Here is a 14,594-nt window from a genome sequence, read left to right as displayed (position 1 = left end):
CATATATTTGCTGTGCCTCAATGAGCCCCTAGGAAATGGATGATGCCACAGCTGTATGAGAAATGCAAAAACCCAAGTATGAAGCACTTAAAGTTCCTTTTTGACAGGTGTTTATTTTAAGAGCTTTGAAGATCTAGAAGCTAATTCTTGTTTGGTAAATGGGCTTTTAAATTGAGAAACTTTCTTCGGTGTTGTGGATTTTGTGGTGTGTGAAAGGACCAAGCCCTTGCAGCTTAGGGGTTGAAAACTGAACAGACTGACGCCGAGGGTCCCAACTCTGGGACGTTCAGGGAAATGCAGGAAGCTGAGATGCCAAATCCATGTCAGACCTTAGGATTTTAAGGGCCTGTTCACTGAGACTACTTTGAAAGCTCTTAGGAGCCTGTAGGATCCCTTGACTGCTGAGTCCGGCAAAGATTTTGTAATGCAGAGACAGGTCCTTGATGAAGAGTTGGGACCTGTTTTTTCTTGAGCAGAGACCAGGACTTGACCTCTTCTTGGTCATTCTTCCTGGGCAATTCTTGAAGTCTTTTGCCTATATCACATAAGGCTGAATGCAGAGGTGATGCTGCACTGTACATGCAGTGAGCGTTTCTTGTAAGCCAGTAGCAAGGAGGGCCTGGGGCGTGATTGAGCTCACTGTTAATGTGTGGCAAGCACTAAAGCTCTCCATGAGAACCTAGTGTTTGCACCCTTGGTGCTTCATAAATTGGGATCCTTGACATTTGAAAGAGTTGACTGTTTGTTAACCTTCACTCTTGTCTTCAGGTAGATCACGTGTTCGGATGGATTTGCACCGTGTCATAAAAGAGGGACTTTGCTAGAGCTTAGCAACAGTAAATGAGGTAGTCAGCTCACATCTAAGGATAGGTTAGACAGGTAAAAAGAGCAGCGAGCTTGACTAGTCAGAGTGAAATGCAGATCTTCTGGGGAATAGGGTATGGAATGGGGAAATGGTAGCTTTTCAGCCTGCAAAGTGAACAAGAACGGAGTGCAAGGTATTACAAAGCCTGCGTGAAAAACTGCAACTGCATTTTGAGAGCAGTCAAAGGACACTGGGCAGCAAGTCGGAATATACATCCAGCTTTTCACAATAGGGCACTGTTTGTGACAAGACCTTTTTTCAACCCTAATTACTGCAGTTTCTTGTTCTGACAGCTGTGCTATCCAAAGCCAAAAATTCTGTACTTTCAAGTAATGCAGGTTTCTACAAACCTTCACCTTTATACTTCTACAATTACATTGATAGAATGAGGTGTGAGGAAGAGTGGTCTGATCAGTGATCATGCTGGAGAAGAAAAAGAACTCTATTCGCTGCTGCAGTGAGAATTGCTCAGTTTTCCAGCTTGTATTCTTCTTTCCCCTTTATGCAGGAGTATTTCCATAGTTATCCCATCAGATGTATTTTGTATGATAAAATAACTTCATGCGATTAAAAAGCAAGCCAGTCAATTTTACTGTTAGCTGTTTTAACTGTATTTCATTGCCAGTCCAATCCTGAATCTTGGGCTTTACTGTAGTAGTTTAGAGAGCCTTTCTCCTGCCCTCATTTGGGCAGACAGGCACGTTTCACAGGGGAAGGCACGTACACTGGACTTTGCTTAAATTTAAGTTATTCCTTGTCATCTAAGATGAATGCGAGGCTTCACCTTTCGTCCTTCAGCATTGAAGAGACTCCACCGTATGTATTTAAATGCATGTGGCTTAACTGAAACTGTTTAAAATTGCGGTAGGGGAGAAGCAACACTCAGAAGCTGACGTTGATCTCAGCTAGAAAGTGGAAACGAACTGTGCTGCCTCTTGGCTGAGGCAAGACCTCTGTTCTGTGAGGCTTCTCTTCCCTTCCTTGTTGATGGTTTAAGTTAAAATGTTCACTATGTCCCCATACAGCACAGTAAAGGAAAAAAATGCCATACACGTACTACACATGCATAGCATTACTAGAGCTCCTGCTTCACAGCTGATCCAGGCAGATTAGGGCTAAGAACAAGGTAAACATTTCATGGAGCAGAAGTATTACAGTTTCTGCTGTGGCAGGCTTTTATGAAAGATTAATAAGATAGTGTTATACATTGATCCGCTACTAGGGTAAGCAATAGCAGTGTTTAAAACTTAAGGTGGACTGAAGGTAAAGGTAGTGAAGATATAACCAAAGTTCTGCCTTAAGAATTCTCTGTTGGGAAAAAAAAATAGTTTTAACAAATGAAGGAATTTAGGGAGACAAGTCCTTGAATTATGTAATTCTGTATGAAACTAGTAACTTTTTTTTCTGTTCAAGTATTTGCAGCGCAAGATGGTTTCTCCTTTGTCACTTATTATTTTGGGGGCAAGAGAAGATAGAACATTACTGAACTTGAAATAACCTAGCTCATCTCTATAATTGTGAGTGGCTTTTCTGAGGTTCAAACTTTATTTTTTTTCATGCTACAGTTTATTCTACCACCTTTCTTCTGTACCAGGAGTGGCTTGGGGATGATCAAGAGAGGTGGAACTCCCTCCTTCTAGAAGCCAGACTTTACACTGCAACACTGATTAGCTAGTGCTACAGTAACTGTGTGATTTCTGTCACAAGCAGTTTCAGATAAACACAAAACCTTTGGGCAAATACTGAAGGAACTTAATCTTAGGTTCTCTTGATAGCAGACAGGCTTCAAGCCTATTTGCTGCATGTAGCACAGCAAGCACCAGGCTCACATTCTAAGAACAGAATAGAGGCAAGGTAACATGTTCATCATCTGGTCTTACTGAAATTGGCTGTTAGCATGAGGCCTAAACCACGTAACGTCTCACTTCCCTAACACCTCAACTGCACTTCACAGAATATTCTAGGTACTTTTAATCCCAAATATCACGAGCATTTTCCTTTTTCTTATTGGGAATCTCTAGTGAGAGTTCAAAAACGGAGACTGAGGTACTTACATGCACCTTTTTGAAGAAATATCATTTTGCCTTTCTTCAGAATACACACACCTCATCTGACCAAAACCAAAAAAGAGTCCAGTACAGTATTACTCAACTCCAGTAATTTAATTTTATTAAACAAAACAACTGTCAAATTTTGACAGTTTGATGTAAGTTGAATCTGAACAAATTGATTTTACAATACAGTATAAATAATTCTTAACTTATATAAAACTTGATTAAGATTTTTTTTTTTTTACTAACTTTACAAAAGAGCATTATTGAACATAGGAGCAAAAGAAATTTTAACTATGGCCTTTTTGTTAAAACAAAAATATGTACACACTCACAGTATTTTCTTTGTGCAAAATATGTACTGACTGATAGGCTGTACCCTTTCTGTACAAAGGCAATTTCAGTTACTTTGCATAGCAGAAAAGCAACACAGAAAACACTAGATACATAACGTTGTTGCTATAATACTTTAGGTAAGCCTCTTGGAAAAAATATTAGACATTAACTTTCTCATTAAGAGCCAGTTTGAATTGTAAAGCATTAAGGCTATTCCAGTATTGCAGTCCTGCCAATACATGCCTAAAACACACTTTGTCCATCAGACAATTCATTGTGTGTGCAGCGTGTTATCAGTAATTATGTCTGTTAACACAGTCAGCAATTTGATATCCCCAAACTAGTCTTCTGACACTTCAAGTTTTCGTTGAGGAATATATAGGGTTCCTGGAGAGGTTCTATCAGTACCATCTGAATTTGCAGACAGTGAAGATACTGTGTTTGGCCCTCCTGGTGTGCGGAAAAACATTTCTGTCGTTGTCTGGGGCTCTTCTGGTTCCTTTGGAACACTAGGCTAAAGAGAAGAAAGTTTACTTTCATTTAAGGAAAAAAAAAAAGTGAGTTATAGTTTTAGGTTTCTGCAGGATGTTAGCAAATAAATTCCTGAAATTTAAAAAAAATCTAACAACTCTTTACAGAGAGAAATAAAACTACTTATTTTCCTTGAAATATGTATATCTATATGAAATGGATTAAATAGGGATAAACTGGTTTCTCAAATCTATCTCGTATTTTTAGTACAAACAGACCTTAGCCAATACAGTATTATATATATTACACAGAGAAAATGTCATGGGAGATAAGATTCTGTTAAAATCTGGAAAAAAGGTACCATTGAGTATAAGAAGTTGAGAGTAAGTTAGGAAAGTATTGACAAGGAAAGATAAAGTAACAAATTTTCTATTTGTTACTTTAAGGATATGTTATCTCAGGTTCATCCAAAATCTTCTAAGATAGTTGTCTCTTTATATCTTGTCATCCTCCAGCTGGCTCCACATCCTCAACAGTTAGGATACGTGTTCTTCCTTTCTAACCTCTCAATTATATTGTACTTATGCTAGCCTTCACTGCGTTTTGTGGTCACTACTGATTTATAAATCAAGATTGAAAAAATATTGGTTTAAAAAATTTACATGCTGAATGGAATTACTGCACTATTATTTCCCGTTGGGTACATGGTCAAAGAAGTTGTAATGTTTTTACTTACCCTTTCTTCTTGTAAGTTCATGTTTTCTGAGCTGTGGTTACTATTTTCTGCTTTTGGAGAGAGTGGTATATGCTGAAGAACAGGATTTGCAGGAACTTGCATACCAGCAGGTATTAGTCCTACATGTTGCAGTGTAAAGTTCAGAACTGAAGAATTTGGATTTTGGGCAGAACTGGTGTTGCTTGAATTGAGACAGGAGTTGCTTAGTACAGGTGCAGCAGCAGCTATAGAAGTTGGTGACAGCATTATATTCAAGGATGTTATATGAAAAGCAGGAATGTTAACTGCTTTCAATTCAGATGCCGTCACTGGAATGACACCTGAAACAGAAAAATCAAGTGTTGAGGGAATTCAAAACTGAGACTCTTGCACTGTGTTTTCTTGACCAGAGTAAGACGAATCCGGCTCACAGTCCTTCTAACCAGACAACTGTGTACCTATCTTGTTTAGTACTAACCAGCAGGGGGTGAGCTGAAGGAACTGTGCTGTAATGAACATATCCCAGTTTTCTCTCCATTAGAAAGGCTCGCCTTGTTGCCATGGTGGGTGCACTGAGTAAGAGGAATAAGGTAGCCAGATGGAAAAAAGGTCTGAAAAAGAAAACAAAAACACACCTTTACCCTAAAGACGCAACAAACAAGGAAGTATTTCTACCAAGTTGTATTCCCTTTGCCACCGCCTTATTCTTTATCCTCTATATGACCAGGATCCTACATTCCATGCCTGTACTAGCTTCTGTCTGAAGCTAGCCTCAGCCACACATTGCAAAACAAGACTCTTCTAGTCCACAGAACTCAACTGGCTCAATTCCCAGATGATATCCTGGGAGAGGAACTGTCAGTCCGCACAGTACAATTAGACTTGACAAAAGAAATCCTTATGTGGAATACTTCTTTTGGACAGAAGAAACACCTGGACTCTGTAGTCATCATGTCATGTCATTCTAGGATTGTGTTTTTCTTATGACATTGTTACACAATCCTTTTGCATTTACAAGTTCTGTTTTTGTCAACAGAACTGTTCTTGAATATCAAGTTCTCTGTAGCAGGAAGTCTTAAGTGCAGAACACAGAATTTTATATCGATTCCACTGTAAATGAAAGTATTTGAAACGAAAGGTACACAAACAACGGTCTAGGAAGGTATAGTATCTTAGCATTGCCTCTGTCTGCTTAGGCTTAGTTATCTTCATCCCAGTCGAAGCCTGAAACTCATTTTACTACTTCTTATTTGTGTACTTAACTCAGAAATAGAACGGTCCTACATTAAGTTTTTTTCTTAAAGCACACTAAAGATAATCCAACTCAAGGCAATCTATATAGATGCAGTTCATTACAGTTCTGTTTCTTTTGCAAATTGTTCCAAGTGGCATTTTTCTAGGTAATGACAATATATGTTATGGTGTCTGACAAAGCTTACCTCATGAGCAGGAATGGCAAATGCCACAGGAATGTCTTGTTCAGGTTTGGTTCTGTTGTCATCTTCTGGAGTATCTGCTCTTTTACATTGGTCAGAGCAACTTGCCACGCTTAGGTCTAATGTTTCAGATTTGTTCTGTTTCTCTTCCTGGAAATTGTCCATTTCGTGATTCATTTGTGAGCCACGGGAAGGTGGTCTTTCATTTTTAATGGACTCTCCCTTTTAAAAGGAAGTATATATGAAAACAAAGGTAGGCATTGGGAAGGACTTGACATTCTTAATTACATGTCTATGACAACATTCATACATTTCATAAGTTAGAAAAGAAAGTTTGTGCTATAAAAACTTGTAGTCAATAAGAGAAGTAGTTCCATGTTATCCCCTCTTGTTCCTTCACAGCTGGTGGATAGTTGATGCCACACAGCCACACCAGTCTGGTAACATTTCACGGCTGTTTTGACAAGCACAATTTAAAGCAGACTGATAATTTACAGACCCTAAAACATTCAGCAACTGAGGAGTGGAAAATGATCCAGACCTAGTTTCTACAACCACATCAAGTCTCTCTGAACCTCTTATTCTCTTCCTGTGCTGTATCATTATGCCTAAAACATTAACCAAGTACGACACTGGATAGAAATATTTAGAAGGTGTCAGGATGTGGGGGATGTTACCCGTCCAGCAACTCTTGTGTGTCCACTTTCCCTCCCAACACCTTCAAAGCCAAGAACGAATGTCAGCCCTTCTACAAAGATGAGTAACCTGAACTACCCCAGAATCACTGTATAATAGGTAAGTCTTGAAACAATGTTTTTGGAGTTCTTTCTGAAAATATCTGTACACTTTGACACCTTCTCAGAAACAGTTAAAAGACTAAGTTATAATTGTCTGCTGTTTGCACGCCCTCCAAAATTATTCCTCAAAGGTAAAAGAACAAGTATTCTGAAATTCCAGCACAAAATATTTATACTACAAGAGTTATGCAAATCTATAGCACAAATGCTTCTGTAGTCAGCTAAAGGATTATGTATTTATAAGGTTATTCCCTTGTCTGGCTTCTTTACGATTAATTTACAAATTGGACAACATCGGGCAGGCTCCTAAATCACTTTGAAATGAGAAGGTGGCATCATCTTTAGGCTATAGAACAGGTTAAAAAAATAACTTACCACAGAAGTATCAAGGCTTTCCTCATCACTTCTATACTTTTTAATCGAATTATTCTCTTGTAATGCCTGTGATCTTTTAAGGCACCTCTGTGATGAAGATTCAGATTGTATATCTGGTCTTTCTTTAGCTGTCAAGGACTTTCGTGGATCATCTGCAGCTATGTGATTGTCCCCTTCCTCAGTGGTTATTTCATTTAAGACTTTTGAATTAATACTTTTAATTCCTGTCACATTAGCACATGGTAGAGGCTGCAACATGAAACTTGGGCTGTATGTTGTCACAGTGTGGGCTTGGGAAGGATGCAGATATATCGCATATGAAACACCAGAATGATTCTGAGGTAGTATTACTGGTGACACCGGACTGTGGCTCGGAGGTAAGACACCTAGTGGCTGAGTGAGAACTGACTTCTGAGAGGGTGCTGCAGTGTGAGTTTCGGGCTTGGGGGCCACCTCGGGTGAGGACAGATTATTTTCCAAAGTAGATCTTGGCAATTTCATTTTCATCTCTTTTGCTTTCCTTAAAAAAAAAAAAAAAGAAACAAACAAAAATGCCCAAACACGTATTTTAATACCTTCATGCAGAAATGCCCTGACTAATGTTTTTCTGTAGTACTAAGACTTAACATGAACTTGTGTGTCTCAATCCACTGAACAGAAAATAGTAAGTGAAAAAATAGTCTGCACTATCAGGGCTTATTGGTTTTTGCAGACTATATCCTGACTCAAAAGAAGCATAGTTTAAACTTAATGGTCAATGACAATATAACACTTCTGCAAACTTACTTTGATGGTCCTTCCAGATGATGTTGAGCGATTGCTGCAAGTTGAGACATTTTACTTGTGTAAGCTGATAAATTTTGATCAGTACCTGCTGCAAGGGGGGGAAAGAAAATGGATGATGTATCAAACATGTAAGTTTTCTACCTTGAGACTGCATTATTTAATGTGGCATACACATTTAATGCGAAGACACTAAAGCTCCATGCTATCTATAAACTCCAACCCAGACTTGATTTGATCAATTGGATGGTAACATATCAAAAAAAACACATTAAAACCTCAGCTTTTTCTTTTTTTCCTCCAAAGAAGACACCTAACAAGAGCACAAACATGGATAGGTAATTTTCTGGCAATTTTATGGAAGACAGAACTGCTTAGATAGCAAGATACAAAATGTAGCTTCTGCAATAAGCCACGACTAGAACCAGTTCACAGAGAAAGATAAAACATCCAGAGAATACACTATTCTACACAAACTTTGTAACCAGTAATATTTACATTGCAACTGCAACAGCACAGCACAGGCTGGGATGGGATTTCATCCATTAAAACTAGAAAGAGTTCTACTAATCGCAGAGCTTATTCACTGAACATGGTTTATTTTAGATTTGTTTTCACTATCAATATTCTAACGCATCAGTTTTACAGGCAATATGTATTTCCACCATCTTGTCTATTTCTGACTTTTTCGAACATGTTTTCATTGTAAGCCAGCACACTCACGCAGCCACATCTCCTGTGAGATGATGGCAAGCCTGGATATTTAATGTGAAACTCTACATCCAATTCAAAAACATACATAGAAAAAAAAATATATAGTTTTCAGCTACATACTTGTGCTTATTTTAACTGGACTGGCTGGAGCAGATTGGATCTTCCTTCTATCGTTTTCTATATTTTTAACTAACTTCATTAGGGATGGATGCCGAGTGAAGTTCTGCTTGATGCTTGAAGGAAAAAGATTTTTTGAACACTGTTCTCTGGAAGCGATGCATTCTGAAATATGTGGAATGTAGGTCGCAGAAGTTGGTTCAAGTTTTGTGTCTAAAAAGCAGAAGAAACAGAAGAGTAAGTATGTATCATATGCAGAGCCAGTAATGAAAAGCAATTATTTGAACCTGGCTTATAAATACCGAAATACTAGCAGCAGCGAAAATGGAAATGCAAGAGTCACAATATAAGAGTATGTACTATGTGGAAATATATTGGACATTCCAAGAAATACCAGTGTGCTATGTCGTTGAGGACCAAGTACAATGTGACTGTCAAAGACTTTCTGCCTAGTTTACTCTGTCTTTTGGTAAAAGATTTTCAAAATGAAGAAGGAAGCACAACCATCAGCAGAACAAAAGAAAATGACACGTAACCTACCCTGAATACTTGGCAAGACCTCGGGTCCCGTCCATTTGAATGCTGGTTTTCTACCTCTCTCCTCTGTAACATGAACTTTCTTGATAAGCTCAAGGCTACTGAGAACATTTGCTATGTCATAAAGTCGTCTAATTTTGGCTGAAATAAAAGAAAAATGTAAGCTGTAGCAATTCTTACTAACAAGTTACCATAGATCAGATTAAAAACTGATGATGTCCTTTTAGCAGCTGAAAGGAAAAACCTTCTTTATTTCTTTAAGAGAACGATTTTGTGGAACGGGCATTTGTACTATGAAATAACGTATCATATCATAAAATTTAAATGTAAAGTGGAATGACATACAGATCTATAAATCTATATAACGGTAAGGATATTATGCTAAATGTAGAAAAACATTTTCAAAACAAGGCTCTGTACACTGGCCAAACCTACACAAATTCTATAGTGAAAACAAGCAACTTCTAAGGTAGGTGTACAGATGCAAGGAAGAACGTGGAAAGTATGGAGAAGAGACGCACTGAACTCCAACAGGATGAACATTGTGCGTGTTTTTTAACTGTGTTCAGGTTGAACCATTACGAAAAAGTTTTAAGCAGCAGTAAAACTACAAGTGAATTCTTTAACCACACAGTGAGGGTGCTTAATCCAAAGCTTCTGCTACTGAAAATTTAAAGTCTAGCAAGTCACAGAACGTCAGACTGCGCTTCTTAACTAAGAAGATGGTAAAATATCTGATACCGTAAGTATTAACACTTGGATGGCACACCATGAAAATGCTTTTAGTGAGACATAGATGTTATGGAGGAAGAAGAAAAAATGAAAACTAACAAACAACCCTACCCACACACACTGTTTTGCCAAGATGCAATGGAAAGGAAATTATGAACTGAAACCAGCGAGGATCAGTCTGTTGCATAGTTTCACAAAAAAAAAATAAATGTCTGAGAAGCAAGGAAGGGTGTAATTTTCAATGAAATGTGAAATTAATTCTTAATGCCTCATGGGCAGGCACATTTTCAATTAATATAGATATACCGGCCTGGACCTAGAAGTACCTTTACATTTGAATGGAGAGCAAGAGGAGGAAATGTGCAGGGAACTGAAAGCAGCGTAAAAGAATGAAGAAATAATTGGCAGTTACAACATGGGGTTTCGCTTCCTCATGTGTTTAAGCTATTAACAAGACTTTTAAAGCATTTCTTTATATTTCCATCGAGTAAGTTATATGACCAGAACGTGGATTTGCATGATGCTAAGACATGTTTGCTGAAATGATGCCAGTATCTGTCACAGATTGCTTGAGACTTGAGAAATAGTTACCAATAAGCAGACATTACTTCACCATGAAAGGATCCTATGGACTTTTCTTACATGGTGTGTATGAATGACAATGTCCAGGTGGATCCCTAATAAAAACTGTGCACGGAGCTTATTGGGTTTTTGGAAGTTCAAATACAAATGGCAGGAAGAAGACGATAATATTTTATACTACGTAATCTTGTACTAGATGTAGCTCATTTAGCTTACACTGGGTGTTTCTATTTAAAGCATGATCAAAAACCAAACAGGAACAGCAGTGTTTTACTTACTTTTAAACTTGCTTTTATCTAAGTCTTCTAACTGATCTTCTCCAATCAAGATTTTAGCAGCAACTTCAAGGCTTACTATTTGAGGAGTTGATACAAGAAACAGCATCACAAATTTCTGACTCATCACTCGTAAAGACTTGTCTTTCCTGCTGTTTACTGATGCTGCAGCAGACAGGAAAAAAGGATTAAAGCATTAAGTGATGTGGCAGCTACAAACACTTTTAAAAACACTGAAGAAATTTGTCAGTAATAATGCTGAGAACAAACAATACGGCAACTAGGCAGAGCCAACACGGACTCCAGAATTGAGTCTCTACATGGCAAGAATCAGGTAATTAGGTGGATACCATGTCTAACTACACAGCAAAGAGTGTGGTGTCTCCCTTGGTATACCTTTCCTATCATCTGACTTGTACTCTCAAAGATGTTTGACTGTAGATTGTATAACATATTTAACAATTGTTAGTGAGCATTTCTTCCATGAATCAAACCTAAATTTTAAAAAATAATAATTAATGGTGTCATGTATACTTTTGCTTCTATAACATCCTGCAGTTTGATTATATGTTGAGTATGTTTGTTAGTTTCACCTGTTGTCCCCTCCTTGTTCTTGCCCCCTAAAAGTAAAATACCTGTGTAAGAATTGAATAGGACAACTAGAAGAAGGTAGAGCACTTCCTCCAGCCATGAAGAGATGTGGTGCTTTTCAGGCAGTAGCATTTTAGAAAAAAAGACCAATAAGTGTTTTTTCCATGGGCATAGATATTTATAATATACTTATATGTATTCTTCTTGGCATTGTAGAGAAATATTACCAGCACGAAATTCCATTCCTGGGAGCTCGACAAAACACATTTCTGAATGCTCATTTGAGACAGAAGACCTCTCCATTTCTTCATTTCTTTCACCATCTAAATCAAATTCATGCTCATACTCTCTTTTCTTGATCATCTGAATTTGTTGTGTGTATTTGTTCTCTTCTCCAACTTTTTTCAAGGTCTGCAAGGTTTTGGTGAGATTATGTCGCCCATGCCAAGCATATCTGTTTTTGGCAAGGCGTCTCACCATGTGTAGGCTCTCTAGCACGTTCACGATATCATATATTCGTCTACGTTCAACATCTAAAATAAAGAAAAAAAAGGAAGATCAACATGGTATCTTTACTACCATGTTTATTACTTTACTTTTCATTCATTTACCTGATACGTGGCTTGCACAGAAAAAGGAACAGTTTCTCATACTTCCCCCTCTTGATATAATTCTAAGACATTTTCACCAATTCCTAAGTACCAGCTTCACTGAAAATAACTCTCACAGATCTTGCAGGCAAGAAAACAATTCTTGTTTCAGGCATGGCAAGGACTTGCCCTTCCAGACCAAGTTGTTCTTGTACTTGTATGTCTTGTACTGTAGACCAAGTTATTCTTGGTCTACAGTATAGACTAAGAACTAAAACTTATTATTACCAGTAATGCCATTAGATGGGTCTCAGTACAGCTTTAAAAAAAAAAAGCATTTTTAATTATTCACTGCATCAATTTCAGATTGCCTTGTTAATTACTCTTGGAAACGCACGGTAAACAACTGTTTTGTAACTTGCTTTCAATGCTATTCTGTTAACATACTAGCCTTTTCTCTGTTGTCTATTCAATCATCATTTTTGAGCAGGTGTTTTCTAACAGATGATATTTTGTACAAAAATGTATCGATAGAATTTGCAGTTCATCCAATCTGCAGGATACTGTATTCTCATAGCTCTTACAGAAAAAAAGCTTCAGCTGCTAGCAACTTGGACTCTCAATAGATCATTGGTGTGATACAAGATAGCAGAAAGTAGTTTCTTGCTTTGATGTTACGATTGGACAGGAAACTGTGGGCTCAGCCTCAGAAATGCTAGCTCCTGACAGAAAAAAATCAGCCACGAATCTTAGCCATCGTTTCTAGGTTCAAAAAAACGCAACTGGTTATTTGCGGTATCTGCAGTAATGTAGACGTTTAATCTCAAACATCATTCAGAGTTTCTTAATTCAGTTCACTGAGCAAACTTTAGCTTCTTAAAAGAACCGTGGTAAGAACGAAGACTTTAAAGCTGCATTTAGGTAAACGTGAGAGCATACAGAAAGCATTTATAGTTTTATGGAGCTAAAAAGTACTGAACACAGAAGGGTGGTTTATTGGCACATTTGCATGAGGACGTATAATGGCATATACAGCAACTTACTAAGCTCTTCAGCTACTTCGTCAAGGCAAATATAAGTATTCTCTGCAGTGCTGGGGTAATCAGGATATCGAGCTAAGAATTTATGACACAGTAATCCTAGGCTTTTCTCCTTGCGACTTGGTTGCGATTTTTCATATTCATCTCCCGATAAGTGCTCCTACCCAGAAATAAGAAAAGAGAACTTGAAACATTTTTACAACAAACGTGTAAATATATACATTTAACAGCTTTGTTGTGGGCACAGTCAAAGCTCAACGTTCCCCCTTGGTCCACAACAGCTGTGGAAGAAGAAGTTTGCCAGTTGTGTGTAACAATGTGATGTTGTCAGTTACATTTGTAAACGCTACAAAATCAGAGCTGGAAAGGAAAAGTTGCGGTACGTTAGCTTGGAAGTTTTAATACTGAATAAACAGCCTTCAGCTAAGTTTTTTTTTTTTAAAGAAAAGAAAAAGAGGTAGAGAGGAGACCTTCAGAGCATACCTGCGAGCAGCGTTTGGGCTGCAGGACCTCACCCGCGGCGTTTGACAGCTCCTTCCTCTGCTCCCTGCTGCGGATCTCGGGGCTGGCGGCGCTGATCAGCATCTTGAGGTTGGAGGTCGGCGTCCAGGGGTCCGCGGGCAGGCTTTCCTTGGGCTTCGGGGGCGTGGCCAGGGGCTGACAGCCGGGCTGCATCTCCGCCAGCACGGACGGCGAGGCGGCCGCTTGCTTCAGCGGGGTGCCCGGCACGGCCCCGCGCGGCTCGGCGGGCCGGTTCTCCTGCGCCACGGGAGCGGAGCGCCGTGAGGCGACGAGCCCCGCGGCTCCCGGCCTCCCGCAGCCCCCCGGGGGCCGGCCGAGCCCTGCCCGCGCTCACCCCGCCGCCCCCAGCCCCGTACCTTGTCGTCGGCGCCCGGCTCGGCGCCGCGGGCTGCCTGCATCCTCGCGGGGGGACCACGCTCCGGCCTGCGGGGCGGGAGGGAGGGAGGAGGGAGGGAGGAGAGGGCCGTGAGGCGGCGGCGGCGGCGCCCCCCCCTCCGCGACCCACCGGCGCCTCCCGCCTCTGGGCCCGGCCCGCGCCCGCCGCCCAACGGCCCGGCCCCGCCCCGCCCATTGGCCGCCGCCAGCGGGCGGGGCCTCGCGGGAGCCGCTTTAAACACCGGGCGCCGCGCCCGCGCCAGGAGCGCCCCTGCGCGGAGCACCGGGGGCCGGCACCCACCCGCCCGCCGCCGATTTGAATCGAAGGCGCTGAAGCCGCCGCAGCGGGGCGGGGCGGGGCAGCCAATGGGCGCGCGGCACCGCGGCCCGCCCGGCCAATCGGCGCGCGCCCTCCTTCCCTCCTCCCTCCCGCCGCGGCCAGGCTGGGGGTTGGCGGGCTGGCGGCGCGGGAACCGGGGCGCGCGGGGCGGCGGCGAGGCGGGAGCGCGGGGGGGGGGGGGGGAGCGCGCGGCGCTCCCCAACGGCCGTGGCGCGCGGGGCGGGGCGGGGCGGGGCCTCCCCTCAGCTCCCCTCAGCTGGGGCAGCGATCGCGGGGCCGCCTCCTGCCCCTGAAGGCTGTCCCCTGCAGCCAGCCGTCCTGTCGGCTCCTGCCGGCGCTGGCTGCCCCCG

The 14,594-nt window shown here is 41.0% G+C and overlaps 1 protein-coding gene across 1 annotated transcript; it reads right to left on the bottom strand.

The window, feature by feature from the left end:
- Positions 1-3,017: 3,017 nt before the first annotated feature.
- E2F8 (E2F transcription factor 8) lies at positions 3,018-14,448 on the bottom strand. Its single transcript, XM_048050034.2, has 13 exons — positions 13,886-14,448; positions 13,491-13,766; positions 13,011-13,167; positions 11,605-11,910; positions 10,790-10,951; positions 9,201-9,338; positions 8,664-8,873; positions 7,833-7,920; positions 7,047-7,566; positions 5,878-6,096; positions 4,917-5,049; positions 4,460-4,779; positions 3,018-3,766 (listed from the first exon to the last, which is right to left on the bottom strand). The coding sequence occupies exons 1-13, from the start codon at positions 13,925-13,927 to the stop codon at positions 3,593-3,595; spliced, it is 2,745 nt and encodes a 914-aa protein (XP_047905991.2). The 5' UTR covers positions 13,928-14,448; the 3' UTR covers positions 3,018-3,592.
- Positions 14,449-14,594: the final 146 nt, after the last annotated feature.

The sequence above is a fragment of the Anser cygnoides genome, chromosome 5 (assembly GCF_040182565.1).
Source record: "Anser cygnoides isolate HZ-2024a breed goose chromosome 5, Taihu_goose_T2T_genome, whole genome shotgun sequence".
In the NCBI taxonomy this organism is placed as follows: Eukaryota; Metazoa; Chordata; class Aves; order Anseriformes; family Anatidae; genus Anser; species Anser cygnoides.
This window is presented reverse-complemented; position numbering and strand designations above follow the sequence as displayed.

Bases quoted from the DNA above. Each gene is read 5' to 3' on its own strand.
- E2F8 (XM_048050034.2), bottom strand. From the start codon at position 13,927: ATGCAGGCAGCCCGCGGCGCCGAGCCGGGCGCCGACGACAAG. The intron at 7,921-8,663 runs GTATGTAGCTGA...CCCCCCTTGCAG, and splicing joins TCCAGTTAAAATAAGCACAA to CAGGTACTGATCAAAATTTA. The intron at 4,780-4,916 runs GTTAGTACTAAA...TTTCTGTTTCAG, and splicing joins CTTCAGCTCACCCCCTGCTG to GTGTCATTCCAGTGACGGCA.